Source organism: Acomys minous (assembly GCF_964271855.1).
Source record: "Acomys minous genome assembly, chromosome: 9".
Taxonomy (NCBI): domain Eukaryota; kingdom Metazoa; phylum Chordata; class Mammalia; order Rodentia; family Muridae; genus Acomys; species Acomys minous.
In genome coordinates, this window is record NC_140490.1 from 40,351,624 (window position 1) to 40,377,375 (window position 25,752).

The 25,752-nt window shown below is 44.3% G+C and overlaps 2 protein-coding genes and 1 pseudogene across 10 annotated transcripts in view; 2 read left to right on the forward strand and 1 right to left on the reverse strand.

Moving 5' to 3' along the window:
• ZNF346 (zinc finger protein 346) overlaps positions 1-6,571 on the reverse strand; it is a gene marked incomplete at its 5' end in the record, with an annotated part of 28,913 nt that extends 22,342 nt beyond the window's left edge. For all 3 annotated transcript variants that reach the window (XM_084795823.1, XM_084795821.1, XM_084795822.1), the window contains one exon: positions 6,361-6,571. In XM_084795823.1, coding sequence (XP_084651949.1) covers positions 6,361-6,571 — 211 coding nt within the window. The remainder of the gene's footprint in view (positions 1-6,360) is intronic.
• Positions 1-25,752, forward strand: part of LOC311605065 (small ribosomal subunit protein uS2-like) — a 986,626-nt pseudogene that overhangs the window by 347,618 nt on the left and 613,256 nt on the right. The gene's annotated exons all lie outside the window — the stretch shown is intronic.
• UIMC1 (ubiquitin interaction motif containing 1) overlaps positions 6,697-25,752 on the forward strand; it is a 76,584-nt gene continuing 57,528 nt past the window's right edge. For 3 of the 6 annotated variants that reach the window (XM_084795767.1, XM_084795771.1, XM_084795772.1), the window contains exons 1-2: positions 11,876-11,981; positions 20,368-20,522. In XM_084795767.1, the coding sequence (XP_084651893.1) occupies positions 20,376-20,522 (147 nt within the window). In that variant the 5' untranslated portion in view covers positions 11,876-11,981; positions 20,368-20,375. Of the gene's footprint in view, positions 6,808-11,875; positions 11,982-12,250; positions 12,653-15,412; positions 15,547-20,367; positions 20,523-25,752 lie in introns of those variants that run through there. The other 3 variants (XM_084795768.1, XM_084795770.1, XM_084795769.1) reach the window with 3 other exon arrangements.

A 25,752-nucleotide genomic window follows, 5' to 3' on the forward strand; every position in this document is an offset into this window, starting at 1 on the left:
TGATACCCTATGAACATATACAGGGGGAGGTAATCCCCCTCAGGAACAGTCATAGGGGAGGGGAATAAGGGGAAAATGGGAGGGAGGGAAGAATGGGAGGATACAAGGGATGGGATAATCATTGAGATGTAACAAGAATAAATTAATAAAGTTAAAAAATTACTTTATTCATGCGAATGAATATTTTGCCTTCACGCATGCCTGTGCAACATGGAGGCCAGAAGAGGGTAATGGATCCCAGGAAAAATGGAGTTATAGATAGTTGTGAATTGCTAAGTGGGTTCTGGAAATCAAACCTGGATACTTTGCAAGAGCGGCCAGTGCTTTTAACTGCTGGGCAACTTTCTACCCCATTATGTAGCCCTAAAACTTACTATGTAGATCAGGCTGGCTTGAACTCACAGAGATCTGCTGGCTTCTGCCTGCATGTGGGATTAAAGACAGGGGCACCAAGCCTGGCTGTAGTAACCATTTCAAGTAATTGCAACGTGTGGAAGCAGCAATGCAATTCCTTTAGATGGTACCTTTCAGTGTACACTGCCCTCCACAGAGGAAGAACACAAGCATGGGTCTGCAGTACTGAGAGCCAGTAGAGCCCAGGAAAAGCTCCTGCTATGGGAAACCTTGCTGCTCTGTACAGAGTTGTAGCCGAACAGGAAGGGTCTTTAGGAAGCTGGCCCAACCTAAAAACAGCACCCAGATGTGAAGGCTTTCAGTTTTAGGTATCTTCAAAGAACTTCATCTTTATCTTTTTTCATCAGATGTGATCAAGTCAAGATGGTTAGACCAGTTGACACCCCCATCTCTTAACACCTAGGGCCTTGCGAATGCTAAGTGAGCTTTCTGCCCTTTAGCCCCAGCTCTGAGACAAAACTTGCCTCCTCTCTACCTCCCTCCCTGCTTACAAACTGGAACATGTGCTCCTTAATGCCGAGGGGTCCACTTGGTGCTCTCCTTATTCTGAGCCAGCCAGCCAGCCAATGCAACATAGCAACACTGTTCCCCACAAGAAGATAATTTTAACAAAACAAAACAAGAAGTGAAGACAAGTCTCAAAGAAAGCATATATGTGGATATCATATTTGTAATGTAGAATTTGTGCCCAGAATATAAAATGGCTTATAGGGCCGGGTGTGGTGGTGCATGCACTTGGGAGGCAGAGGCAGGCGGATCTCTGTGAGTTCAAGGCCAGCCAGGTCTACAAAATGAGTCCAGGACAGCCAGTGCTACACAGAGAAATCCTGTTTTGAAAAACTAAAAACCAAAAACCCAACCCAACCCAAACAAAAGGCTTATAATCCAGTAATACAACAAATAACTAAGTGACAACATGAGCAACAGTGTGACTAGATATTTCACCAAAATATACTACATAGGTGAGTAATAAGTAAAATAGTGCTTACTGACACCAGTATTCAGAAAACAAATCACTACACACATAAAACAGCTGGGTGGTAGGGGCAGCAAGGTTTATATAATATAAAGACTGTGCTTCAAAACAAAAGCAAAAGCAAACAAAAAAGTAAAACAATAAACAACGAGGACATAGAGACCTAAAGCTCTTGCTTCAAAGAAAGAAATGCAAAATGATGAAGCCATTTTGGAAAGGTGTGACAGCTCCTCAGAATGCTAAAGACAGATACCATGTAGCTCATCAAGTTCATTCCCAGGACAAGACCCCCAAGAAATAAAATGGATGTCCTCACAAACACGGCATAATCCCCCATCAGAATCACTGCTGGAAGGGACAGTTAGATGGCTCATCAGGTATAGGTGCTCGCCCCACACACCTTACAACCCACCCAAGTCCATCCCTTATCCCACCATGAAAAGAGAGAATACTCCTGAAAGTTGTGGCTTCCACACAAACACCATGGCATCCATGACCCTGTACGTGTACACACACACACACACACACACACACACACACACACACACACACACACACGAATAAATAAAAATTTTATGGGGCTGGAGAGATGGCTCAGAGGTTAAGAACACTGTTTTTCCAAAGGTCCTCAGTTCAATTCTCAGCAACCACATGGTGGCTCACAGCCATCTATAATGAGATCTGATGCTCTCTTCTGGCATGCAGGCACACATGGGGGCTAAATACTGTATAAATAGTAAACAAATAAAATCTTTTAAAAAAAAGAAAGAAAAAGAAAAAGAAAAAAATTAAAGTACACGCCTTCAGTCCTATTATTCAGGAGTCCAAAGCAGATGGATTACTGTGGGCTTGAGGCCAACCTGGTCTACATAGTGAGCTCCAGGCTAGCCAAGACTACATAATGAGAACTTTTTCCAAGAGAATTTCTCAGAAGAGGTCTAAAACAGAAGCAAGCCAGATATTCCAAGTAACACATACACAAGCAAATATAACATACCCATAATCAGAGTTCTGTTTAGCAGTAAAAGGGAACACACACTGACTTGGCGAACCCTAAAAACATGCAGAGAGAGGCTAAACACAAAAGACCACATACTCTGTGGTTCTGTTTTTTTGAGATGCTGATGAAAGGAGACAGAAAGCCCGTTACCTGCTGCAGGTATGAGTAGCATTCAGTGGGGGACCAGAGCTGGAGACTACCCGTAATGGAAATGCTCTAAAGCTGGACTGTTGTAGTTATACAGCTGTCTACTTTTACTAAGAATGCTTGGCTGGGGGCTGGTGAGATGGTTTGCTGGCTAAGCGTATTTGCCACTAAGCCTCAGGCCCGAGTTTGATCCTTAGGACCCACATGGTGGAAGGAGAGAACCAACACCACTTACAAGTTGTTCTCCGACCTCCATTCACACACCACGGTACATGGATGCGCATGCACACCACACACTATAAGTAAATGTAAGACGAAAATGACAACCCACGGAGCTGGAGGTTGCAGAGGCAGGTAGCCATTAAGAGCATGTACTGCTCTTCCAGAGGACCTGAGTTTGGTTCACTCCCAGTGTTGGTTCACAATTGCTTCTCACCCCAGTCCCAAGGGATCCGACACATCTGTATGTACTCTACCATGGACACATGTGCAGCCAGGAAACCGTGGGAATTGGGGAAGCAAGATGTGTCTAAACCCTGAAACACTGTCCTGAGGTAAGCAGTAGGACCAACCCCCAGCCCCTGCCTGCGTGTCCCAGTGCCCCAGCTTTGTCCCCTGCCAGGAAGTCACATAGCCTGGTAGCCAGGTTAAACTTCCTCTCCCCTTATGAGGCCATGTATGGCAGCACCTGGAATTCCTCCCCAAGTGCCCTGCCTCCCAATGGTGTACACTCACCGGGAAGGTGGATGGAATGTAAATGTCGCAGGTATCTAAGTGTGACTACAGAACTGATGACGGGAAGGGGGAGGGATAAACTGGGTTGTAACTATTAATATATTATGTAACTTTTTATTAATTCTTTGTGAGTTTCACATCACCCCAGTCCCACTCACCTCCCCATCCCCTCACATCTCTTGCAACCTCTCCTCCAAAACAAAGAACACACACACACACACACACACACAAAGCATGGAACCACATCACACTGTGGAAGCTGTAGCGTGTCACAGCGTGTCCCACAGAATATCCCTCAGTCCACACATCTTCACTTGCAGTGAGTTACTGGTCCGGTTCGAGGCCTCTGGCTTCTGTGAAGCCATCAATACTGGATCCTCACCGGGACTCTTCCCAATTATCCTGTTGCTGCCCTGTGTCATGGAGACCCTGCAGCTTTGGATCTGCAGGACTAGTCCTTTCAGAGTCCCAACTGTTTGCAGATTATATAGATTTTCCGGTGGGCCAACTGAGAGCGCTGGATCTGGGCACGGGTGGCGGCTGAGCTCTTTATCCACCAGGGGGAGCTCTCCAGCACTGCTCTGGCTGGGCCACCCTTTCTAGGCACAGGCAGGAGGCAGGATCAGCTCTTGCTCTCCCGCCCAGGGCCCACTCGCAGGCACCCATGATTCTAGCTAGAGGCAGCTCCACCGTGTGCCCAGTCGAGCCCAGGGCCCAACTTCCCCAGTGCTGCCGCCTGCCTGCGAGGGGCCGGCTCACCCCTGCCTTCACCATCGGCCAGCTCCACCGTGTGCCCAGGTTAGGTGTGCCGCGCTACAGTGAAGAGGCAGGGCTAGCTCCCCTGCCCTCCAAGGCAACTCTCCTAGCTACTGAGGTGGCCAAGGGGGAAGGGGAAAGGGCACCACCCTGCCCCTTTACAGCAGACAAGTGCCATGGCCAGCTCTCCGGGGCGCACTCCTCGTGCTGGCTCACCTGCGCCCCCCCAACCAGCTCTGCTGTGCTGCTCAGGCAGGGCACAGGCCCAGGAATTATTATGCTCAAACATATGTAAGCAAATAGTTGGTTAAGCAGCTGCTGTGTTCTCTGCTTCAAGGTCCAGGGCATGCTCTTCCCATCTCCAAGGCCACTTCCTTTTGGTGTAAGCCCAGTTCTGAGGCGTCCCTCTTCAGTTCTTCCCTCACATTATATGGTGACCGTTTTAGTGTCTGCCTCCTGGACTGACTGCATGCCACTCCAGGGTAGGGACAAGATCTTCTTCATTCCTGAGGCTTTGAGGTCCAGTTGGCCCTGGGAACAGGGCAGACATTAGGGAACGTCAAATTAATGAAAGGAAAACTGGGGTGGGGGTTGGGGGGCAACTTTGTACTAAACTTTTTTTGAGGTAGGAGTCTTGTATAGCACAGGCTACCCTCAAACTCCTCCCCCCTCCCCAGACAAGGTTTCTCTGTGTAGCCTTGACTGTTCTGGACTCCAGCTGTAGATCAGAGATCCACCTGCCCCTGCCTCCTGTACTGGGATTAAAGGTGTTTGCCACCACCACGAGCACCTAGCTCAGATTTATATAGATGAAGTTGGTTTGAATTCCTGATCCTCTGTCTCTCCCACCTGAGTGCTGGGAATAACATGTATGTGCTACCACATCTGGCTCAAAAAAAAAATGTTTAAAAGTACAAAAGAAATAGTTGCTCGGAAACGGTATATAAATTTATTCAGGAACCAGGCTTAACAGTGTTAGATTGGAGATACACTTAAATTTACACAGAGCCTGGGGCTAGAGAGATGGCTAGGTGGTTAGGAGTGCTTACTGCTTTTGTACAGAACCAGGGTTTGGTTCCCAACACCTACATGGTAGTTCATAATGGTAAGCCCAGATTCAGGGGATGTGATGCCTTCCTCTGATATCCTTGGGTTCATGGCATGCACGCACGCACGCAAGCAAGCAAAAACACTCACCACACAAAATAAAAACGTATCTCCCTTAAGTATGGTCAAATTTTTCAGTTTTATCCAGGACAAGCAGTTCACGACCACACCAAACATTATAGGATTAGTCAGCTCTGTCAAGCAAACCAACCAGCCCTAAGATCCTGTTTCTCTGCAGCGATCTGACAGATTAGCACAGAAACCCAGATACAGGGCTTGTGCATTTGGGTTAGCACTAAGTAGCTAGCTTTGGAAAGGACTCTTTCCAGACAGAGCCAGAGGCCATCTCTTCCTGCGCTCCTCTATCTCCCTTGTTACTCACTCAGTTTTGGGTGAAACAAGGCCGTTAAGTAGGTTAAGTTGCAGCCCAGACCCCAACTTTGCATCCAATGTGAGACGAGAGGGTTGGAGACGAGGCGAATACCTAGACACATTTCTCTGGCTCCCTGGCCTCCTCTCTGGAATAAGACACATTTCTTGGCAACAGAAACATAGTACAGTACTGCAGGGTAAGGCGGCGCAAGCCAGTAATAACGTTTACACTAACTGAGGAGGCCTAGGCTGGAGGACCCATGCAAGTTCAAGGCCAGCCTGGTCTACCAAGGAAGAAATACGGAAAGCCGGGGCACAGTCGTCATCAAGCCCAGGAGGAAGCCGGGATTCAAGAAAAAACCTCCCAAAGCTCACACCTGTCATCCTCGCACTAGGAAGGTGGAGGGCAGGAGGTCCACTACGAGTTTCAGGAGTGAGGAGCGTCGCAAAAATAAATTTAAAAAATAAAGTAAGTTAAACAAAGCTATTCAGAACTGTAGGGTTTTGAGAGGGAAGAGAAGCAATATGGAGATGTGGAGTTAAGGACAGATGTGGAGTTAAGGACAGATGTGGAGTTAAGGAGCTGGCTCAGCTACGGGTCAGGTGGGAAAGTCCTGTCGCTCTCCAAGAGGATAAGACCTATAATTCGTGGGAAACTGTTCTCACGTGGATGCCCTCGAAAGGAGGACGGAAAAATTCCACAGCGTAACGCGTATCGAGGTCCTGCACCCTTCACGAGAGCGAGTTCGGAGTTCGGGGACGTCGTGCGGAGGCTGGCCGGCCCCAGGGGAGTGACAGGCGGCAGGCCATCCCGCCTCGGTCCAGCCGCGATCCCCGGAGCCCCCCGACTCACCTTCCTCCCTCCCCGCCGGCTGCGCACCGGACACAGCTTCCCACAGGTGGCGCGCCCTCTCGCGGTCGAAGCGCACTGCGTCCGGTTCCCGACCCTCCGGCTCCTCGGGGCTGTTGTACGGTCCGGCCCCTCCAGGGTCCGCAGCCTCCGTAGCACCAGGCGCAGCACACTCCATCTTTCCCGCAAGCCTCGCCGTTGAAGAGCTGCGCATGCGGCCCTGCTACTGCGAGCAGTGGGTAGGAGGGGACTTGACCCGGTCAGCAAATCTCGCGAGGTTTGGGCTCTGCAGCTCACGCTGAGGCGGAGCCCTGAGGTTCATTTTGTTTTGGTGCCGCTGGAACCTTGTGAAGAATGCAGTGAGTTGCAAAAACCGTGGATGTTGAGTACTACGTCAAGGCTTCTTCGTTCCTGGCAGTTCTTAGTTCAGGGCTATCATCTTTGCTCGCGGTGAGCCACTGACTGACACGTCTCATTTCCTTTTGTTATATGTGGAGAAATTACTCCTATTTTTAAAAATAGAGAACCAAAGGCCCAAGATTCTAGAAATGCTGTGCTTAGGAGTTCGATAAAGCAGAGTAATGGCACAGGGCCTTCGTCTAAGCACGTGGGAGATGGAGCCTGTAAGATTAGGAGCTCGCAGCCATCCAAAGCTACCTGAGACCCTGTCTAATAAGCAAAAAGTGGTTAATAGCTGAGCAAGGTGGCTCATACTTGCAATCTCAAAATTTGCGAGATTAAGTCTAGAGAAATGCAAATTTAAGGTCAGCCTAAACTACATATAGAAACTTTGTTGGGTGGGGCATGGTAGCGCACCCCTGTACTCCCAGCACACGGGAGGCAGAGGCTGACAGATCACTGTGAGTCTGAGGGCAGCCTGATCCACAAAGCGAGTCTAGGACAGTCAGGGCTAAAACACAGAAACCCTGTCTTGAAAAACCAAAAAAGAGAAGAGTAGCCGGGTGCAGTGGCGCACACTGGTAGAGCCAGCACTCAGGGAGGCAGAGGCAGGCGGGTCTCTGTGAGTTCAAATCAGCCTGATCTACAAGGCGAGTCCAGGACAGCCAGGGCTACACAGAGAGACCCTGTCTCGGAAAAGGAAAAAGAAAAAGAAAAAAAAATGGTTAAAGCTTGTGATCAAGTCGATGTGGTGGCAGAGGCTTTTAATCCCAGCACACTTGGGAGGCAGAGGCAGGCGAGTCGTTTTGAGTTCGAGGCCAGCCCGGTCTAAAAAGTGAGTTCAGGACAGCCATGGCTGTACAGAGAAACCCTGTCTCGAAAAATGAAAACAAAACAAAACAAAACAAAAAAAAGCTTGCGATCAAAGAACTGTGGAGGAGGCAGGACTGTTGGGAGTTGAAGGCAAGCCTCTGCTACAGTAACATCCTAAAGGTAAAAGGGCAGTGTGCGCTACATGCCTGTAATCACGTTACTCTGGAGGCTGAGGCAGGATGATTGCCAGTCTGAGGGCCATAGCCATCTCAGTGTTAGCCACTTTATGGGGTCCAGATGAGGATGTTAGACCCTCTCCTTTGCCTGCAGTGTCTGATAAGTTCTTGGGCCTGCTTTCCCGAAAAGATTTTTTTTTCCCCGAGACAGGGTTTCTCTGTCCTAATAAGATTTTAATACACCATTTGTCCTTAGAGTCTCAGTTCACTCCCGTTAAACTTGTAGGGTAGCACCTTTTCTGTTCTCAGGAAAAAGTCATTGATCAATCTGTGCTAGTAAGTGGTGCCAAACAGGTAGTAGTTTGGGTCCACTGAGAAGTACAGTCAATTTCCACCCTCAAAATGGAGTCTCTCAAGGCACAACACAGTCCCCTCCTCCCACAAACCCCCACTGTTTTACATGATAATGGAGTAAAGCAAGCCACAGACTGGTCTTATATTACTATAATATTAGGTGTCTTGTTGTTGTTGTTGTTATTATTATTATTATTTTGAGACAGGGTCTATGTAGCCCTGATTATCATGGAACTTATGATATAGACCAAACTGTCTTTGAATTCACAAAGATCCGCCTGCTTTTGCCTCCTGAATGCTGAGACTAAGACTGAAGATGTGCGCTACCATGCCTGGCTTTAGGGATCATTTTAGGCACTAAAAGATCAAAGAATACTGAGGAGACATTGAAGAGACAGAGCCTTTGACTGATGGATCTACTTTACTTTTCTTGCTGACTGAGAGTTGAGTAATTTCAAAATAACCAAAGAAGCCAAAGTTGCTTACAGAGATAGTGCTTATCTTCCCAAAGGCATCTCAAAGGAAGAAATTAGAAAACAGTAGACTGAATTGGTGGGGCATCCTGTGATCCTACAATTTGGGACGTAGAGTTGGAAGGTCAGGAGTTCAAAGCCAACCTGAGATACATGAGTCACTGATTCAAAACCAGAAAAGGGCTGGATGGCTCAGCCTGTGAAGGTGCCATGCTAGCAGTTGGAGTTGCTTAGACTCGGGCAAGGTCGAATGTTTCTATGTTTGTAGCCTCTTATCCAAAGAATTAAAAATCAGGTGTGACCTTTCTGGTGGCTGAGATGAGACTAGCATTGACTTACAGAAGGAAGGGTTTATTTTCTCTCACAGTCCATAGTGGGAAGGAGGCGTGGCAACAAGTGGCCAGCCAGATCAGGACACTTAGAGATCACAGCCACTTGCTGTGGGGACTGCGGTCGGACAAGGCTGTAAGCGCTCAAAGCTCACCCTGAGTGACGTACTTCCTGGGGCAAGGCTCCAGCCACTAAAGGTTCTGCTACCTGCCCACCAGCACCACCAGCTAGGGGAGGAGTGTGAGCCTGTGGTAGATGCTTCGCACTCAAACCAGGAGGTAAGGGCTCCTGCAGACTTACAAAAGAAACAAAGTGACTTTTATTTGGAGCAAAGAAACAATATGTTTTGTAGAGGGACATGTGGTTACAATTGACAGCAGGTCAGGTGAGCGGAGGCACTCAGGGACCCTGGTTGCACCCCTCTGTCTTTAAAGGACAGACAGATGGCGGGGTGGCTACTAAGGGCTGTTTGGGTTGGTCTCGTGCTTTGATTGGTAGATTAGTCTATCCATTGACTTCCTAGTGCACATGCCCTGTCCCATATGTATCTGATTGTAATATGCACACACAATTGTGCATAGGCATAAGATGGTAAGCAGAGAGTTCTCCCTAAAAGCTTTCTAGATAGTCTGCTTTGCTGCACATCATCCAAAACCAGTGGAGACTGGATTGGCCCTTCTCTTCCTCATCTCTGGATACATTGGGCGCACATTTAAATAGAAACTGTCTAACTTTGATTGTTACTGAAGTGGGGAAGCTCCTGTGAAGCCTGGCGCCTGCTGGGTGGGGGTTTTGATACTGCTGTGTATATTGGGGAGGAACATGTGGCATAGTGCATGCTAGTGAAGGAGCTAGGGAGCCAAGCGGAATACAGCCCTGCCTGGCTTAGTACTTGCTGTGTAGCTCAGGCCAGACTCAAACTTGTGGCCGTCCTCTTGTCTTAGACTATTGAGCGCTTGGACTGTTGGCGTATGCAGTTCCTCCTGGTCTTGACATCTACCTGAAGTCCTGTACATTACCACTTCATTTTTACTTCCTCCTCTCATTTCCATATTATTACCATCATGTGTACCCATCTACCTATCTGGTCCATTAATCTGTGCTTTTAAAACATACTGTTTTCAGCTGGGTGGTGGTGGCGCACGCCTGTAATCCCAGCACTCAGGAGGCAGAGGCAGGTGGATCCCTGTGAGTTCGAGGCCAGCCTGGTCTACAATGTGAGTCCAGGACAGCCAAGGCTACACAGAGAGACCCTATCTTGAAAAACAAAAACAAAACAAAACTAAATAAAACATACTTTTCAAGCTGGGCGTTAATCTCAGCACTCGGGAGGCAGAGGCAGGTGGATCAATGTGAGTTCAAGGCTTGCCTGGTCTACAAAGAGAGTCTAGGACAGCCAAGGCTACACAGAGAAACCTTGTCTTGAAAAAACAAAAGCAATAACAACAACAAAAACATACTGTTTTCCATTAGTTATGAACTACAGTATATATACTGTATACAGTATACAGTTATATAACTATAAATAAATATATATATACTACACACAGTATACAGTTATATAACTGCATAAATAAATATATATACTGTTAAATGTAGTTTTTCCTAAGTTTGTGAAAATCATTTAAGAGTGATTATATTTGTTGGCTTGCTATTATTTCAGTCCGACTACCATCTCTACCACCACCATCACCTTCTTTTGTGGGGTGGGAGAAACTCGCCTACCAATGTCTTCTCAGTTCTGGGGTTAAAGGCCTGGCTTAGTAAGGGTTGCTAGGAGCTACAAAACTTGAGTTTTATTTGTTGTAGAATTTTACTGTATGACTATTTCATGTTTTATTCATCTTTGTCATACTAAATATTTCTGCTGTTGCCATTTTTCCTCCAAGGAAATGGGCTTCTTGGAACATTTCTTCTTCTTCTTCTTCTTCTTCTTCTTCTTCTTCTTCTTCTTCTTCTTCCTCTTCCTCTTCTTCCTCCTCCTTTGTTTTTTTTTTTCTTTTTTGTTTTTTGTTTTTTCGAGACAGGGTTTCTCTGTGTAGCCTTGGCCATCCTGGACTCACTTTGTAGACCAGGCTGGCCTCGAACTCACAGCGATCCGCCTGCCTCTGCCTCCCGAGTGCTGGGATTAAAGGCGTGCGCCACACGCTCGGCCCTCCTTTGGTTTTTCAAGACAGGGTTTCTCTGTGTAGCCTTGACTGTCCTGGGCTCACTTTGTAGACAGGTTGGCCTCAAACTCAGAGATCCATCTGCTTCTGTCTCCCAAGTGCTGGGATTAAAGATGAACACCACACCGCCCGGCTGTGGAACACATCTTCTTATGCACACTTGTATAAGTTTCAGTGCTTTATTTTATTTTATTTTATTTTTTAACTTTTTATTGATTCTTTGTGGATTTCTCATCCTGAACCCCAATTCCACTCATCTCCCCAATCTCACTCTTCTCTCCCTTCCCTCACACGGTCCATCCTTGCAACCTCTCCTACAACAGAGAAGAAGTTTCAGGGTTTTTTGTTTTGTTTTGTTTTGTTTTTTGGTTTTTCGAGGCAGGGTTTTTCTGTGTAGCCTTGGCTGTCCTGGGCTCTCTTTGTAGACCAGACTGGCCTTAAACTCACGGTGATCCTCCATCCTCTGCCTCCCGGGTGCAGGGATGAAAGGTGTGCGCCACCACGCCCAGCTCTAAATTTCAATATTTTTAAGCTGAGTTTTAGGATGCTTGATTTCCGCTGAAGTGAATTATCAGACATTAACATTTTACCATCTCAGAGTTTCTAAGTAGCTATGTGAAATTTTAACTTCAATGTAATTCTCAAATTACGCAAATAAAGCACCAGAGGAAGCTTGCTGTAGCAGAGCTGAATTTGAATGGTATTTGGGGACTCTATTGACAAGTTCTAGCAAAGCACCCCGGCCGACCCCGGCCGTTCCGGGTGGTTAGTTGTCCCACAGTGCCTCGCGCCTGCGCGCCCCGCCCCCGCCGATTCGCGCCGCCTCCCTCCCGGGTTCTCCACTTCTTGAGTGGCGGCCGCTCGCGACCCCCAGCGTTCGAGAGGCGCTCGGCGGAGCGGACGGCACTGCGGTGAGTATGCATCGCCTCGGCAGGCTGCGGCCGTCGGGGGCCGCCTGCTTTGCGCTCTGTGCCGGGCGGGGGCCGCTCCACCTGAGGCTCACTTCGTAGCGAGTAGGCCGCTCGGCCCCGCGGGAGCCCGTGCCGGGTCGCTCTTGGCGCTTCCAGGCGTCCCTGGCGCTCGAGCCCCTGTCGTCCCCCTCCCCGCGTGGGCAGCCTTAGTCCTCCTAGGCCCGGGTGCCTTCCGCGCTCCGAGTCTCGGGGGAGGGAGGTAGCCTAGTCGTCGCCGGCCTGGCTAACGGATCTCGGAGGACAGGCGATTAGTCCCCCCGCCCCCCGTGTTACTGTGGTTGTTTATAGTAGTTGGTTTCACTAGTTCTTTGCCAAAGAAACCGCCCCCACCGGGTCCCTCTGTGTAGCCCTGGCTGAACTCATTGGGTACCCAAGATGGCTTCTAACTCGCCAGCCTCCTGCCTCAGCCTCCCGAGAATGAGTTCCCTAGGAAATCTTTATCATTTACCACTTACCGTTGTTCCCCTGTCGAAGATGACAGGCTGTGCGTCAGATCCCTGTGAGAACAGAGCGTTGGTCTCCTCGGTGGAGCTGGGTGTGAATCTGGACCCCTTCACGCCATTCTTCTTGCTTTAGTCATCGTATCGTATATGGGCAACGCCGAGGAAAAAGTGAGCTCCATGTGTAGAATTTTGCTTGTTATGAGAGATAGTTCTTTGCTGTTGAGTCAGAATAGGTCTAGTTTTGGAATCAAATGTATCGAGTGTCGTTTCCCAGCCATAGCCACTTGCCACTGTTTTTTTGTTTGTTTGTTTTTACTGTTTATTAGAGTTCTTGAGAGCAGTAACCTATGTGTTGGGTATAAGATACCTAGAAGAATGTTGTTGATTCCGTCAGTGATAACTATTATTGCTCAAGGTGTGTTTCTTTCTTCTTTTTTTTTTTTAATTTTATTTATTGCATATGAGTGCTTTATCTGTAGAAGAGGGCATTAGATCACATTCTAGATGGTTGTGAGCCACCATGTAGTTGCTGGGAATTGAACTCAGAACCTCTGGAAGAGCAGGTGGCGCTCTTAACCTCTGAGCCATCTCTCCAGCCCCTCAAGGTGTGTTTCAAATCTTTTATTTTTGCACGCTTGTGGGCCAACGTGGGTTTGGGCACCCCCACAGCACCTTTCTGTGGGTGTCTTCCTAAGCATCTCTCCACCTTATTCACAGGGGCAGGGTTTCTTGGAGGTGGTTGATATGTCTAGTTTAGCTAGCTTCCTCAGGGATCACCCAACTCACCATCCAACTGCTGGAATTTGCCCAATGAATTCTGTTGTTAAAACATGTCTTAAACAGGCTGAGTATACGCTAGAAGTGTAGCATTTGTGTTTGTGCATGTCTCGATATGCATCCCACCTCTCCCTTAGGGAAATAGTCAAGCTCATTGCTTGGGAAAGAGAATTGAATACATGTTTATATGTATGTATGCATATGTTTATAGGCATCCATTTACTTCCCTCAGTTACGGAAATAATCTTATTGTAATCAATTGATAAAGGAGGAATGTTCCATCAAGCTCTCCCTCTCCCTTTTTATGCTAGAGATCAATCTCAAGAGCCTTGTGTATTTATGAGTTTTTATTTCTTGGGACAAAGTCTCACTATGACTGGTCTGGAAATTGTTGTGTAGACCAGCCTGGTCTCAAAGTGTCTGCCTCCTGAGTGCTGGCATTAAAGGCATGTGCCACCATGCCTGGCTTGCTTGGCTACAATCAGTGACCTCCAAGTAGAGTGAAAATGCTATTTTGAGATAAAATGAATCTCATTGTTATGTATTTGTTTCATACTTGTTGGTTTTTCTAAAGACATTTCTTCTCACTGTGATGATTAAAAACTTATTGTTGGAGCTAGTCTCATTTTTCAATTATTTCTGATAGGCTATGGTCACTTATTCTTTTTTTTTTTTTTTTTTTTTTTTTGGTTTTTCGAGACAGGGTCTCTCTGTGTAGCTTTGGCTGTCCTGGACTCGCTTTGTAGACCAGGCTGGCCTCGAACTCACAGCGATCTGCCTGCCTCTGCCTCCCGAAGGCTGGGATTAAAGGCGTGCGCCACCACGCCCGGCTCTGGTCACTTATTCTGTAGCTTCAATTAAAGTAAGTGAAGATAAGCCATTATATTTATTTTTAAATACTTTATTTTTATTTTTTATTTTAAAATTATGTGCATGTGAATCACTATGGGGGTTTGTGCACATGCTGGCGAGGATGTGGAGAAAGGGGAACACTCCTTCATTGCTGGTGGGAATGCAAACTTGTACAACCATTTTGGAAATCTGTCTGGTGCTATCTCAGAAAACTGGGAATAGGACTTCCTCAAGACCCAGCTATTCCACTCCTTGGAATATACCCAGAAGATGCTCCAGCATACAACAAGGGCATGTGCTCAACCATGTTCATAGCAGCCTTATTCATAATATCCAGAACCTGAAACAGCCTAAGTGTCCCTCAGTTGAAGAATGGATAAAGAAACTGTTGTACATTTACACTATGGAGTACTACTCAGCTGTTAAAAACAGGAAATCCCGAAATTTGTGGCCAAATGAATGGAACTAGAAATGATCATACTGAGTGAGTTAACCCAGAAGCAGAGAGACTCACATGGTTTATACTAACATAATTGGATACTAGCCCAAGGGCATATCCCACAAAAGTCTTCACTTACCAGGACATTGGAATAGTTGTGAGGACATCCTATTGGGACTCTAGGTGAGAAAAGTATGAGAGAATGGGGAAATAGAAGGATCCAGAGGGTCCTAGATACTTACAAGAAGAACAGTATGATGGGCGGATCTGGGCCCAAGGGTTCTCTCTGCTCATGCACCAACCAAGGACAATACATGCAGTAAACATTGAACCCCTATTCAGATCTAGTCAATGGACAGGACATTCTCCACAGTAATGTGGAGAGTGGGGACTGACTCGGACATGTAACTCTGGTGCCCCATAGTTGACCACTTGCCCGTGGTGGGGAGGCCTGAAAGCACTCATAATAAGCAGGCTATCAAGATGAGACTTGATAGCCTGTGACCATAGGTCCCCCTCGGTCACAGATGTAGGGGAGGGGAATAGGGTGAAAGTGGGAGGGAAGGAGGAATGGGAGGATACAAAGGATGGGATAACAATTGAAATGTAATCGGAATAAATAAATTAAAAAATAAAATGTAAAACATCTTTTTAAAATTAAAAAAAATTATGTGCATGTGAATCATGGGGGTTTGTGCTCACAGAGGCCAGAAGAGGGCATTGGACCTTTGGAACTGCTGGATGAGGGTGCTGGGAACAGAACTAGGGTCTTCCACAAAAGCAGCAAATACTATCTCCCCAAACTCTATGTTGTTATAGGGTAGCTAGTGGCCAAAAAAGAAGAAGAAGAAGAAGAAGAAGAAGAAGAAGAAGAAGAAGAAGAAGAAGAAGAAGAAGAAGAAGAAGAAGAAGAAGAAGAAGAAGAAGAAGAAGAAAAAGAAAAAGAAACAGCAGCAGCAGCTATATATTATATGCTGGCTTTTTAAATTGGCTGGTGACTGGACTTTTTTTTTTTTTTAGATTTATTTATTTATTATTATGTATACAGTGCTCTGCTTGCATGTACACCTGTAGGCCAGAAGAGGGCATCAGATCACATTATAGATGGTTGTGAGCCACCATGTGGTTGCTGGGAGCTGAACTCAGGACGGAAGAGCAGTCAGTGCTCTTAACCTCTGAATCATCTCTCCAGCTCTGAGCTTTTTTTATTTTTATTTTTTAAACTCTTAGAAGTACTATTATAACAGTAATTTTATTGTGGTCAATATCATGGAGCATGGAAAATTTTGAATTTTTATCTGTAGACTACCTATATTTCAGGCTCCTTATTGACTCCACATCTGCCAGTTTTCGTTGAAAACTCATATTGAGCCTAGTGTCTTGGTACGCAACTGTAATCCTGGCAACGGGGAAGCCAAAGAGTGTGGATCTCTTGGGTTTGAGGCTATCCTGATCTACACATCAAGTTCCAAATCATCCAGGGGTACATAATGAGACCCAGTTTCAAAAACAGCAGCGCATAAGCCAGGAGTGGTGATGCCTTTAACTCCAGCAATCAAGAGGTAGAGGCAGGTGAATCTCTTGTGAGTTTGAGAGTTCCAGGCATCCAGGCCTATTATACAGAGAAACCCTTTTTTGTTTGTTTGGTTTTTTGTTTGTTTTTTGGTTTTTTTTTTTGTTGTTGTTTGTTTTTTGAGACAGGGCTTCTCTGTGTACCTTGGCTGTCCTGGACTTGCTTTTGTAGATGAGACTGGCTTGGAACTCACAGCAATCCACCTGCCTCTGCCTCCTGAGTGCTGAATTAAAGGCGTGCGCCACCATGCCCGATGAGAAACCCTGTCTTGAAAAACAAAGTAAAAAAAAAAAAACCTTATAGATTTTCGCTAGGCATGGTGGTGCATGCCTTTAGTCCCAGCACTCCGGAGGCAGAGGCAGGCAGATCTCTGTGAGATCGAGGCCAGCCTGGCCTACAAAGCAAGTCCAGGACAACGAAGGCTACACAGAGAAATCCTGTCTCAAAAACAAAAACAAATAAAAAACAGCAGCACATATTGAGTCTGTAGTGATTGTGTACTAAAGAGCTATGCATTTACATGCCTTTTAGAAACTATGAGGCCAGCTTGGTCTGTATAGTGAGTTCTAGGACAGCCAGAGCTATATAATAAACCCTTACATTTAGGATCGGCTTGTTTACTTCTTCAGGAAGGCTAAATAGGATTTTAATGGAGATTATATCTATATAGCAGTTGGAACATATTACCGTATTAAAGATATTTAAGTCTTCTACTTTATGAATTGAAGAGGTCTATACGTTTGTGTAGATTTCCTTTAATTTCTTTTATATACACACAGACACCTTCCACTGAGTTTAATCTCTCCTTTTAAGGACTACTGTAAATTTTTAGTTGCAAGTTTTATATGCTTTATTAAATTTACTCATAAGGATGATATTATTATTATTATTATTATTATTATTATTATTATTATTATTTTATATTTCATGACAGAGTTTCTCTTTGTAGTCTTGGCTATCTAGAACTCTCTCTGTAGACCAGGCTAGACCAGACTGGCTTCAAACCCAGAGATCCACTTCTCTCTGCCTTCTGAGTGCTGGGGTTAAAAGAGATGTGCCACCACTACTGGCTAGGAGGAGGAGGAGGAGGATGATGATGATGATGATGATGATGATGATGATTTTAATGAGCTTTATTTTACTTTTCAAGATTTATTTATTATTTATACAGTATTCTACTCACATGTGTGCCTGCATGCCAGAAGAGGGTACCAGATGTCATTATAGATGGTTGTGCGCCACCATATGGTTGCTGGGAATTGAACCCAGGACCATTGGAAGAACAGACAGTGCTCTTAATCTCTGAGCCATCTCTCCAGCCTGGATTTTATTATTTTTGATGCTGTTAAAAGTAGAATTTAGGGAAAAAAAACAAAAAAGGCTGGGTGTGATGTCACAGGCCTTTAATCCCAGCACTCGGGAGGCAGCGGCAGGCAGATCGCTATGAGTTCGAGTCCAACCTGGTCTACAAAGAGAGTCCACGACAGCCAAGGCTACACAGAGAAACCCTGTCTCGGAAAACAAAACAAAACAAACAAGTAACAATGTAGAATTTAGAATATAAAGCAGTGGTTCTCAAACTGTGAGTCGTGACCTCTTTGGGGTTAATAGACCCTCTCTCAGGGTCACCACAACATGGGGGACTTTATTAGAGAGTTGTAGTGTTAGGAAGGTGGAGACCCACTGATGATTCAGCACTTACTGCTCTCATAGAGGACTAAGGTGTGTTTCTCAGCATCTGTTCCTAACTGCAGTTCCAGATTATCAGGCATCCTCTTCTGTTCTCTGAAGGCACTAGGCACACAATTGGTACACATAAATAACATGCAGGCAAAACACTGATACACATAAACTTAAATAAATCTTTAAGTAGTATCGTGGATGGAAAGATGTGTCAGTGGTTAACAGCATTGGCTGCTTTTCCAGAAGATACTGGTTAAATTTCCAGCACTGTAACTCCAGTTTCAGGGGCCACCATCTTCTGGCCTTCAAGACACCAGGTACACAAGTGATACAGAGATATACATGCAGGTAAAACATCCATGCACGCCTGGTGGTGGTGCATGCCTTTAATCCTAGCACTTGGGACACAGAGGTGGGTGGATCTCTGAGTTTGAGGCCAGCCTGGTCTAGAGAGCAAGTTCCAGGACAGCCAAGGCTGTCCTGTTTCAAAAAACCAAACCAACCAAACAGCAACAACAAAACCCACCTATACACATAAAGTAAATAAACATTTTGAAACAGGAAAATTAATTTACATCTATTTATCTATTTTGTGTGTGTGTTGTGCTACAGAGGCCCAAAGACAACTTTTGGGTGTCAACCCTCTCCTTTCACCATGTGTGTTCCAGGAACTGAATTCTCTCATCCTCAGGCTTGGTAACAAGTGCCTTTTCCTTGAAGGGGCAGAAAGAAAACCATAAAAAACTTAAAAAAAAATTATATGTGGATGTGAATGTATGTCAGTGCTGTGTGTGTGTGTCTGGTACCCAGAGAGGCTGGAAGAGAGCATCAAATTCCCTGTGGTTGATTAACAGATGCTGTGAGGCGCTATGTATTTACTGGGGAGGGACCTAAATCCTCTGGAAAAGCAGCTAGTACTACTTCCTAACCACTGGGTCATCTCTTCATCCCTAGAAGGAATTTTATGAAAATTTAGGCTTGTTTACTGCTAGTGTATAGCACTGATTTGGTTTTTATATATTGGCACTGTGTCCTACCTTGATGAGCTTTCTTACATAGTTTTTTTTTAGTGGATCCCTTATTCTTTTTGAAATGGCAGTTTATTTATTATTTCTAATTTTTTGTTTCTTTCCCTTAACCCACCTAGAACCTCCTGTATAATTTTTGGTGATGAAAAGCAAATGTTTTCTTTTCTTTTTCTGAGGCATGACTTCACTATTTTGCTTGTGTTGCTTCCAGCTTGCATTCCTCTTGCTTTAGTAAGCTGTTATTACAGGCACGTGGCACAGCCAAAGCAGACATGTGTCCTGTTAATTGTCTTGAAGAGAAATAATTGGGTATTTTATCTTTAAACGTTGTGTTAGTTAGCATTTCTATTGCTGTGAAGAGACACCATGACCATGGCAACTCCTGTAAACATTTCATTGGGGCTGGCTTATAGTTCTGAGATTTAGTCTGTTATCATCATGCTAGAAGCATGGTAGTGTGCAGGCAGACATGGTGCTGGAAAGGAGCTTAGAGTTCTACATCTGGATCAGTAGCAGCAGGAACAGAGAGTGCTGCTGGGCCATGCTTGAGCATCTAAAACCTCAAAACCTGCCCCCACCCCTAGTATGGCCACACCCACTCCAGCAAGGCCACACCTTCTAATAGTGCCATTCCCTACCCACAAACGTGTTGCTATCTAATTTATTACATAAATATATAAACATTAACTATGGAATTTTGGGAGATTCTGTTATCAGATTGAGTCATTGATTTTTTTTTGTTTGTTTGTTTTTGTTATTAAAATTTGGACACAGTAGTTGCGTTGGCTGGGTTGGCGTCTACCTTGTGATATTCCTGCCTCTGCTTGTGATGTACTAGGATCCACTGGACCTAATTAAGAGCATTAGTACTTTTTACATTTTTAAAAAAGGATTTCTTTATTATGTATACAATGTTCTGCCTGCATGTACACCTGCATTCCAGAAGAGGGCATCAGATCACATTATAGATGGTTGTGAGCCACCATGTGGTGGCTGGGAATTGAACTCAGGAGCTCTGGAAGAGCAGTCAGTGCTCTTAACCTCTGAGCCATCTCTCCAGCCCCAGTATTAGTACTTTTAAAAAAAGATTTTTTAAATAAATTATTACTGTATAATTGATGAAACCACTTGTGTAAATTAATATATAAGGAACTGAGATAAATTTTTTTTTTTTTTGAGACAAGGTTTCACTATGCAGCCTTGGTTGTCCTGGACTTTCTTTGTAGACCAGACTGGCCTTGAACTCACAGTGATCTACCTGCCTCTGTTGGGATTAAAAGCGTGTGCCACCATGCCTTGCAAGAGATTTGTGTATGTGTGTATGGATACATATATGTCCATCACCTATATAGAAATCTATATAAATACATACATATATTACTTTAAGAAATAAGTAAAAATTTTAATGTAGTAGAGAAGTTCTAAAGTCTATATTTGTTTGTTTTAAGTGTTTGTTATTTGCTTTTATATGACCAAATTGAATAACTTCTAGATTGGAAACTTTGAGTAAATTGTTGAACTTGTATTTCAGGCAAAAAGATGCCACGAAGAAAGAAAAAAATTAAAGATGCCTCTGAATACCAGAGCGTGGAGAGGAAGGACCCAGAAAGCACCAGTTCTGTCAGTGTGAAGAAGAAGCGCAGGCTGGAGGACTTGCCCATCGTGATATCTGATAGTGATGGGGAGGTCAGCATTGGCAGGCGTTGCCGGCTCCGCTGGCCTCTCTGTCCCTTCATGCCAGCTTGCTGGCTTCAGGCAGCTCTTACTTGATTTTCTTTTGATTTCTAAGTGGAATTATGGATTATTTAAAAGAAAGTAGCCATGCTGTTTGGCTGGGGATGAATTACAGTTTTTCCTTTTTGTAATATACTAACCCAATGTGATATTTTAGGACTGTTATAATAAATTAAGCCAAATAGAAAGTGTAATTTTTATGCATTCAGAATGTAAAAGAAAATGTGAATGTTGCCTGGAATGGAACCCAGGCTTTGTACATGCTAGGGAAGCACTCTACTAATTGAGCCAAGAAAATTATGTTTCTATGGAAAGGCTTCTAGGAGAGAGATTTTCTAGATTTTAAACCTCCTTTAAGCTGGGTGTGATGGGGCATGCCTGTAATCCTAGCACTCAGGGAGGTTAGAAGCAGTTCCAGGCCAGACACGGCTATACAGAAAGAAATCCTGTCTTAACCAAACCAACCCACCAACCAACCAAACAAACAAACAAAAAATCATGCTGTTATTTACTATTTCTCTTTCTTTTATCTTGGTGTTAGGTCAGATCCAGTGACTAATGAATCAAACCATTGTGTCTTTTTTTTTTCTTTTCTTTTCTCTTTTTTCGGTTTTTCGAGACAGGGTTTCTCTGTGTAGCCTTGACTATGCTGGTCTTGCTTTGTAGACCAGGCTGGCCTCTAAGTCCCAGTGAGCCACATCCCTCTGCCTTCCAAGTTCTGGGATTAAAGGTGTGCGCTACCACCTCCCAGCTACTGTTGTGTCTTATACCCTTCATTTTCTCAATGGGAGAAGCATTCATCTGACTATAAAGTTCAGAATCACCTTTAACTCTTGCATCTTTTTCATTCTAATTGGTCACCACACATGCTTAAGGCTTAATCTCTTAAGTGATACTCAGATTTGTTTCCATTTCTATGCCTGCTCATCTGTGATGTAGAGTTTTGCAATATACTCTCTAAAATGTCTCTTCTGCCTTGTTTTCCCTTATTGCAACTATTTATTTAGATATGTATCTGTTTGTGTAGATGGGTGGGTGGGGTGTGTATGCCCCCATTCACATGTATGGGAGTCATAATGTGAGTATTTTGTGCTCATCACTGCAGAAACTGTCATATTTTAATTATGAGTGTTCTTCTATTGTTTTCCTTCCTACCTATTGCTGTGTTTGCTTTACTTTCCTTTGTTTTCTTTTTAGATTTTATTTTTTTAAATTGGAAATAGATTTTTTTTCATACAATATATTCTCATTTTGGTTTCTGCTCCCCCAGCTCTTCTCAGATCCTCTCCAACTCTTCACCTACCCAAATCCACACCCTTTGTCTCTCATTAGAATACAAGTTGGCATCTAAAACACAGTAAGATAAAATAATAATAAACTGGAATAGGACAAAACAACCAGAAGAAAAAGAACCAAAGAAAAAGCCCAAGAAACACATGTAGCTTCCAAGACACACATGTTTACACACAGAAATTCATAAAAACATAGCACCAGAAACCATAATATATACCCAAATGACCTGTAAGGAGAAAAGGAAAATAGTGCCCAGACAAAGCATTATGAGACGAACAGAGTACCTCCCAGGATGCCACGGAGGTAGTTTTGTGTTAGTCTTCTACTGCACGGGCCCTGTATACCTAGTGAGGCTCAGCTGGAGGAAACTAGTTTTTCCTTTGTCAACAGTTAATTGGAAATAGCTTCTGGGTTGAGAATGGACACTTTTCCTCTGATCACTGGGGCCCGATCTGGCTTATGCCTGTGCAGGCCTTGTGCATGCTGCCATAGTCTCTGTGCGCTCATATGTATGCCTTTCCTGCTGTGTTTGAAAGGCTTTGTTTTCTTGGTGTTCCCTGTCCCCTCTGGCTCTTACAGTCTTTTCTCCTCCTTCTGGGCAGGGTTCCCTGAGCTCTGAGGGACTGGGTGTTCCTAGGTCTCTTGCTCTCTGCACATTGTCCATCGTGACTCTCTGTTTTTATTCCCATCTACTGCAGAAGGAGGCTTCTCTGATGATAGTAAGCAAGACACTGATCTTGCTGGTGTGGCCCTCTCCTTACTTTCTGTGTGTATACCATGTGCGTGTAGGTATCTGAGGAAGCCAGGAGGGTGTGTCAGATCCCAAGTTGGCTGTTGTGAGTCACCTGATGTGCGTGCTGAGAACTAAACTGTAGAAGATCAGGAAGTACTTTCAACCACTCAGACATCTCTCTGTCCTCCTTACTCTCCCCATTTAGCATTTTTGCATTTTAAAAAATAATTAAACGTTTTAGAGCTGGGTGTGGTGGTGCATATCTGTAATCCCAGCACATGTGAGTTTGAAGCCACCCAGGGCAACATAGAAATACTATCTCAAAAGCAAAACAAAAAACCCAAAACAAAACAAACGAACAGAAAAACTGTCTTAGAATATTAAGCAGTTGTTATTAGGAAAAACAGTATGATTTATTCCATATGACTTTTATATTTCCAACAATGCTTTTCAGCTGTTTTTCAGCTTTGGTATCAGTTCTTCTGGCTTCCACTGTAGATTTTCTAAGGTCAGTTTGCTGATCTTGTGTGGTTCCATAGAACTTGGAGTTATTTCTGTGGTATTATATATGTCACTCTTGGAAATTGCCTCTGTATGAAAATTTTCTTAAATGACATTTTAATTAAATTTGTGTGAATGTGTATGGGTTGGTGCTTGTGGAGACTAGAGAACAATGTTTTGGAGTTGGCTCTCCTACCATGTGGGTTCATGGATGGAATTCAGATTATCTGGCTAAGTAGAAACCTTGTTTACTTCTGAGCCATCTTGGCGGGCCCATCATGATATTTTGTAACCTCTATTATTGGACTATGCTTTTCTGTAGGGTAGTAATTTTTTTATGTTGAATATCTATCAGTAGTGCTTAGCTTTCAGCATTTATAGAAAACCCTACATTAGACTTTTCTTTATTTAAAAAAAACACATTATTTATTTTATATATCAATGTATTCTTGTATGAGTTTATGTTTACTACATGCATGCAGGTGCCTGTAGAGTCCAGAAGGTGTCAGATCCCCTGGAACTGGAGTTGCAGGCACCTGTGAGACCTGACATGGGTGCTGGGAACCAGTCTTTGGTCTCTTGTTTTTGTTTTTGGGGCTTTTTTTTTTTTTGTTTTTTGAAACAGAGAGACAGACAGAGTTTCTCTGTGTAGCCTTGGCTGTCCTAGACTCACTTTGTAGACCAGGCTGTTCTCGAACTCACAGCGATCCGCCTGCTTCTGCCTCCTGAGTGCTGGGATTAAAGGCGTGCGCCACCACGCCTGGCTGACTTTTTCTTTCAATCTATGCAAGAGTTGATGAATTTATTTTACGTATGGTTGTTTTTTTATTTAACATAATTTCTGTAGTATTAGAAGATAGAATTGGAGGAGGAGTGGATCTGGGGTGAGGGGAGGTAAGGAGGATGGGATGGCCTGGGAAGAATGAAGGAAGGAGAAACTGCAGTTGGGATTATTAAAGACAATAAAATAAGATAGAAGGCCTGGAGAGATGGCTCAGAGCTTAAGAGCACCATCTGCTCTCCCAAAGATACTGAGCTTAATTCCCAGCCACCACATAGTGGCCTATGACCCTGTGTAATGAGATCTGGTGCCCTCTTCTGGCGGGCAGGTGCACATGCGGACCACATCTTTTAAAAAAGGTTTAAAAAAAGATAGAAACACTCACACATTTTAGTGTAAAAAACAGTTGTCACCTGGAAAAGGATAAGAGTTTATCCTGGAGTCATATATGTGTTATTATGTCCTGGGAGCACAGATTGAGGTTACTCCAAGTTCATTGTTCTAGTGTAGTAGCAGTTTCATGGCATTTGTTTGATAACAAAGAAAGTCATATATCAAGTGCTAGAGATTTGACACAGGTCATCAGGCTTGCATGATAAGTGCTTTACTTGCTGAGCCATCTCACTGGCTCTTTTGTCTTTTTTTTTCCCCAGAGCGCTGAGGACAGAACCCAGGGCCTTGCACAGGCAAGCGCTCTATCGCTGAGCTAAATCCCCAACCCTTCACTATTTGTCCTTAATTTTGTTTTATTTTTAAATATTCTTAAATATATATATTTTTTGAGACAGGGTCTCTCTGTGTAGCCTTGGCTGCCCTGGACTCGCTTTGTAGACCAGGCTGGCTTCGAACTCACAGCGATCCGCCTGCCTCTGCCTCCCGAGTGCTGGGATTAAAGGCATGTGCCACCACGCCCCGGTTTAAATATTTATTGTCAATTTTTCCCCCAATGTTGCTCTAATCACTTTTGGTTGGATGTTGCTGGTCTACTATATTTGTTGAAAAGGTATTTCATGTATAACATTTCCTGAATTCTTTTTTTTTTTTAAGATTTATTTATTTATTAAGTATACAGTGTTTTGCCTGCATGCCAGAAGAGGGCATCAGATCTCATTATAGATGCTTGTGAGCCACTGTGTGGTTGCTAGGAATTGAACTCAGGACCTTTGGAAGAGCAAACAGTGCTCTCAACCTCTGTGCCATCTCTCCAGCCTCGAATGTTTAACGCTGTTGTTCTGTAGTCTTAGTACTGTTTGTACATTTTGCCTTGTAATTCTTTTATTTTTAAGATTTTATTTATTAGTATACAGTGCTTTGCTTGCATGTACACCTGCAGGTCAGAAGAGGGCATCAGATCACATTATAGATGGTTGTAAGTCACCATCTGGTTGCTGGTAATTGAACTCACCACTTCTGGAAGAGCAGTCAGTGCTCTTAACCTCTGAGCCAACTCTCCAGCCCCTGTAATTCTTTAGTACCCTGCCTTTGGTTTTTTTGTTTGCTTTTGCTTTTGTAAGCTGATTTTAAGTTATCTAACTTTCTTTCCTATTTTCCCCCCTTTCTGAGACAGGGTTTCCCTGTATAGCCTTATCTGCTCTGGAATTCACTGTGTACACCAGGCTGGCCTTGAACTCACAGATGTCCACCTGCCTCTGCCTCCTGAGTGCTGGGATTAAAGATGTGTGTCATCACTGCTGGGACAGTGTCAGTTATTTTGTTTGTTTGTCAATCTGAACATTTTAGGAATTTTTCTTTTTAGTTGCTTACCATTTACTATGGGATGTGTCTGGGAATTAATTGTTCAGGCTATTAGAGAATGGTAGACAATTTTCGTTCTCTCCACCTGAAAATTTTCTTGGGAAACAAGGATATTTTGT